Source organism: Eptatretus burgeri, chromosome 1 (assembly GCF_056783735.1).
Source record: "Eptatretus burgeri isolate ZD-2024b chromosome 1, Ebu_testis_v1, whole genome shotgun sequence".
Taxonomy (NCBI): Eukaryota; Metazoa; Chordata; class Myxini; order Myxiniformes; family Myxinidae; genus Eptatretus; species Eptatretus burgeri.
The window spans coordinates 150,279,617-150,285,616 of record NC_140961.1 but is presented as its reverse complement, the minus strand read 5'-3'; the positions used below and the strand labels follow the sequence as shown (position 1 = coordinate 150,285,616).

The 6,000-nt window shown below is 37.0% G+C and overlaps 1 protein-coding gene across 1 annotated transcript in view; it reads right to left on the bottom strand.

Moving 5' to 3' along the window:
- Positions 1 to 3,969: 3,969 nt before the first annotated feature.
- LOC147035740 (extracellular calcium-sensing receptor-like) overlaps positions 3,970 to 6,000 on the bottom strand; it is a 53,354-nt gene continuing 51,323 nt past the window's right edge. Inside the window, exon 7 of the mRNA XM_085847166.1 lies at positions 3,970 to 4,151. Coding sequence (XP_085703292.1) covers positions 4,147 to 4,151 — 5 coding nt within the window. The 3' untranslated portion in view covers positions 3,970 to 4,146. The remainder of the gene's footprint in view (positions 4,152 to 6,000) is intronic.

Here is a 6,000-nt window from a genome sequence, read left to right as displayed (position 1 = left end):
TATGAACTTAGAAGATAATAATGGGAACGGTTCTCATTGGGTTTGTATTTTTAATCGTTAAGACAAATATTCTTTTGATAGTTTTGGTTTTCCACCACCTGTTGAAGTTATAAACTTATTACAGAATGGTGTTTATCAAACATTTCAAGTCCAACAATTAAATTCCAAGTGTTGTGGTCAATTACATCTGTATCTGTTATTTCAACTAATATAAATGACTTATGTTGGTAAAGGTAGTTCTATCTCTGGTGTATCCCAAGAACTGGATATTGATTTATCAAATTATTACACAAAGGCACAGGCTGAACGACAGAAATATAGTATAACATAAAATATTAATATTAAAAATGCTTATAAATTAATAAATTATCCAAGCCTGACTGACGCGAATGACTTGGTGAGATTAAGTGATTTATCACAATACATATGCTTAAGTGCAACAGCTGTGTATTCCAAAGATACAGAAGTGTTGATTTTATCTCCATGTCATGCAGAATTCTCAGTTCCAATTCATATAATTTTTTTAAAATAAGAAGTGTGTATCGTTTGTATGAGAATAGAACAATGGGGGTATGATATGAGTGATTTAGGATATAATTAGTCATTTAAAATTGACCTAGAAGACCTGGAACAATTAAATCAGTCTGGTAAGGAAGAATATTATTCACTTGGTGCTGAGAATTCGTTTTCTGTGAAGCACGATTAGCAAACAACAAAAAAATAATTTAATAAGGGTAAATTTAATTATGGTTATGCCATAGTTTATATCATGAAAACAGAAAAAAACAGAATTATATATAATAAGTAAGGAAATTCAAAAGGATTTAACTATGGGAATATGGGGAGGCATTTCCTGTCATAATATTAATATGTCATATATATATCTAATACATAAATGACAGCAAGGAGGCTTCAAGAAAATTATCATTTCTGTGTCCAAGCATACATTGAAAAAAAAGGTTTTCGGTGTTTTAATAAATGTGTTCTACAACATAAGAATGAGGTATTTTCAATAAAAGGTTGGTTTTATACTGATGTTTATAAACCAACAACTTTGGATTTAATTAAAATGTTCAATAATGAAAAAAACATGAAGTTAAGAAAACGCAAGGCTCTTTTCGAAATTCAGAAGAAATTTTATTGGTTTCCTGTTGTAAAAAAATATGTATTTTGGATACAGGATAACAAGAAATCCTGATGAATATATGTATGATATTCTATTGTGTGTACGTGATTCAAGGATAGTCAGGGACGAGGAAGGAGTTCAAGAAACTGAGACAAGGAGGAAAAGGGGAAGAGAGAGGAGCAGGAAAGAGAGAAGAGAGAGAAGGAGGAAAGAGAGAAGAGAGAGAAGGATGAGAGGGAGAATGGAGAGAAGGAGTAAAGACAGAAGAGAGAGAAGGAGGAAAGAGAGAAGAGAGAGAAGGAGGAAAGGGAGAAGAGAGAGAAGGTGGAAAGAGAGAATAGATACAAGGAGAGGGAGGAAAGAGAGAATAAATATATGTAAAAATATGGAAACCAGTGAGATTAATAAAACATTGGGGGTATTCCAGAAAATAAATCAATCTCAACACACCAAGGAGGAAAAGAAAGAATTGAAAGTCTATTGGAAATATTTTCGTCAAGACGATTAACATCGTTTTCAGGGAGAAGATATAAACGAGAAAGTGGGGATAAAGATTATATTATTGATGATGTTGGTGTGATTGACTTTTATTAAAGTTTTTCATTATTTTCTTAACCAAATGGAGGAGCGAGTGAAGACATTTTTGAGGATTATTGATGTTTTAAAAATTAAGATTCAAACGTGCATGTTGGAAACTAAAAAGGTTTTTGCACTCTGGGAATTTTTCTCTTTAATAAATGAGTTATTGTCGCAAATGTAAAAAGAAAAAGTAATACTAAAAATATCTCATATTTTAAAAGTAAAAATAATAGGATTAAACATAAAGGTACATGCATGGTGTGTGGCTCAAAAAAGACTAAATTTATCTCCAAACACAACCACGGAGGAGACATACAAAAGTTTTTATCAGGAAGTAAATTTACAACTACTGGAATACCAGGGGAATTACATCTACCAGGGTATTCTTTCTGTGGTCCAGGAACAAACTTGGATAAAAGATTAGATGAGGCAGACAATCCTAAACCATGGAGTAAACCCATAAATAGGGTTGATGAAGTGTGCATGAGGCACAATATTGATTATGGGAATACCACAACTTTTGAAAAAAAGCATGAAGCGGATAGAGAAATGTAGAATTTGTCTCTGATACAAAATCCAACCTTGAGTGCAAAAGTTGATAGGTTCATCGTAAAGAGGATGATCAGTACTAAATTGAAACTTGGGATTGGAAATTCCAAAAACTTATAGGCTCTAATGATGCCATGAAGACTGAAGAACAATTAGCTGATGAATTACATCAGCTAATCACAAAGCCAATCACAAATCACTAATCATATTCACAAAGATTTATAGAAGGAAGGTTTATTCCAAGGAAGTTGATTATATCTGGTCCGCTGATTTTATTTAACTCAATCATGATAAGGGGGCAAGTAATCTTTAACCGCTATTGATTTGAGGAGTATATATGCGTGGGTTTTCCCTTTAAAAAACAAAACAGGTAATACTCTTATGTTAGCCTTTCAACAAATATTTAATAAAAATAAGAGAAAACCTAAAAAATTGTGGACTGATGAGCGTAAAGGGTTCTATAACGAGACATTTATGAATTTTCCAAAAAATAACAGCATTACATTATACAGTACCTTTAATGAAGGAAAAGCTATTGTTATTGAACGCTTCAATCACACTTTAAAAGAGAGTCTATATAAAAAATTCACTCAACTCGGTTCTCAACAATGGTCATCTTTTATTCAGGATATTGTGGATAAGTATCATGACAGGATTCACACATCAACGAATATGAAACCGTCACAAACATTTACAAAATTAAAATATGAAAAAGAGATTAATGTCAGAAAACCTAAGTTCAAAGTTGGTGATATTGTCAGAATATATAGGTGGAAATCTCATTTTGAAAAGGGTTTTACTGAACGATGGACAAAATAACTTTTTAAAATTGTTGATGTAATAGATACGGTTCCTTGGACTTATAAGGTATATGATTTGGAAGGGGAAGAGATTTTAGGTTCATTTTATTCACATGAATTCCAAAAGACAAAGATGAATTAATAAATTTTTTGGGGGGAATCTGCCAATTTTTTTAACTCGACCACTTTTTGACTCCCCCCACACAAACACCACCCGCACAATCCCCGCTTACACCATCCACAGCCACACAAGCTCCTCCCATCGACACAAGCTCCACACATATAAAGCCCACCCCACACAAGCTCCACACACAAAAGCAACATTCATCATATTCACATAATTAGTGATGAGTTAATTATTTAATTAGTTCCCCACACACATTAATATTAAATTAGTTCCCCACACACAAATTAGTATATTTAATTAAAAAATATTTGCTCCACACATCCACACAAGCTCCACCCACACATCCACCCATCCACACATCCACCCATCCACCCATCCACCCACCCACACATCCACCCATCCACCCATCCACCCATCCACCCACCCATCCACCCATACCCCACCCACACAAACCCCACCCACACAAGCCTCACCCACACAAACCCCACCCACAGAAGCCCCACCCACACAAACCCAGCCCACACAAACCCCACCCACATTAACGTCACCCATACAAACCCCACCCACACAAACCCCACCCAGAGCAGCCCCACCCACACAAACCCCATCCACCCCTCATTCCCCCCTGTGCGCCCCCCACCTTTGACCCACCACCCCCCTCATCCCACGCCCACCCTTCCCCACACACACGGGGAGGGGAGGGGGTGGGATGAGTGGGTAATGGGTCGTATGGTGGAACGCACCTAACCCCCCCCAACCCCTCCTTTTACACCTTTATTCTTTTCGTGCAATTAAAAATCAGATAATTATAAGGAAAGCATATAAATTAAACAAAATTGAAAATATTGAACATTCAGTTATAAAAATAGATGATCTTTTCCAGCAGTCTGCCTCAGATGTCTTGAGTGTCAGGTCAGATTCCTGCAGACGATTGACTTGTGTGCTTGGTTCATCCAGACAGGTGTTTAAACTGAAAAATCAAAAATAAAATATAATCATGAGTTATCACTCAAGGGAGATATAGACAAAGGGATAGACAGACAGACAAGACAAGCAGAGAGAGACAGGTAGACAGACAGAGACAAATGGACAGAGAGACATATAGACAAGCCGGTAGGCGACGAGGGAACCACTAGGATCGAAGCGTTGGATACGACACTGGATACCAACTGATACTCCTCATAAAAAATGACGGTAAATAGACACCCTATTTTTGAAGGACTACCATTTGAAAAATAAAACCTAAATCAAAAATCGGTTCAAGTAAAATTTTCTTCATATCTCGAAGTGTTTAATTCTTAAGTTTCGTTTCTCCACATTCAAAACTGTTGGACAAGTATTGAAAATAGTGAACGCGGTTTTTCGGCTGATGCATAGCAAAGGTTGGTTGCTTAGCACCAAAACTCAAACGCGCATAACTCCCAGCTCATATGGCACCTTACCACCAAGTTTCATCTAAATCGGTTTGCTGGTTTGTGCTGTGGAGCCTCGCGTTTCAGACACACATACACACACACACACACACACACACACACACACACACACACACACACACACACACACACACACACACACACACACACACACACACACACACACGGAAAACCCAACAATAAGGGATATCTAGCGAATCCCAACAGACAGATAGAGAGACAGATACAAAGACACACAGAGACAGATAGACAGACAGATAGACAGATAGAGAAAGACAAATGGACAGAGAGACATATATATATATATAGACAGAGACAAAGAGATCGACAGAGACAAACACACACATACACGCACGCACGCACGCACGCATACACACACACACACACACACACACACACACACACACACACACACACACACGCACGTGTGTGTTTCTCATGTTGAAGTCGAGTCTTTCAAGATTAGAGGACATGATAGTAATTCCTTCATTTCTCTTCTGAAAATTCGAATCTCTTGAATAAAGTCGTTTATTTTTATCCATTCGTCATGTAATTCAGATAATTTGTTTTCCACATCCGTAATCAACGAAACCCTTATTGGAGATAACCTATGAGAAAAACGCATGCAATAATTATTGGTCTTACTGTGATTTAATTCTGATTTTAACAATAAATAATAAATTGGGTTGAGAATTCTCACCTCTCATCTTGTGAAAAGCATTGATCCGTAAGGTTTTCATAAGAATCAGAATGCTGCATTCTCTGAATGAAACATGCTGGGCACACAAGTTGGTTTATATACTCACGTAATGACGTAATGGGAGATTACAAAACAATGGATTTTCCAGGGTGTGTTCCCACATAGGAGATGACTTCGGAATTTTTTTGGCTTGGTTCGGACGAGACAGCCTGACTGTGCTCTAAAAAAACACTCCTGCATTTTCAGAAACTGAATGGGGAATAGCTTTTTTTTTCGTGCTTGAAGAGATAAAGTCAATATACTCGATGGTGATCAAAAATGGTGATGTCTATGGTGATGTCTCTCTTTATGTCTCTCTGATTAAGTGAATATACTTGACTCTTTGAATGGAATGAAAATATAAAAGGTAATCAGTAAGTCTCAGTTTAACATGTGCTCAATGGGGCAGAGATCAGTATCCTATTTTGACATGATGGGCCTCAATTCAGAGAGACAGAGGGGGGGGGGGTGGGGAATCAGTCTCAATTTAACATTACTTTGAATGGGGGAAATCAGTCTAAATTTACCATGAGCTTGTATGGGAGAGGGAGAAAATCATTCTCATGTTTTGACCTGATGGGCCTCAAGTCAGAGAGTTTCCCCTATTCACTTGCATGGGAGGGGGAGGCATCAGTCTCCACTTTTGG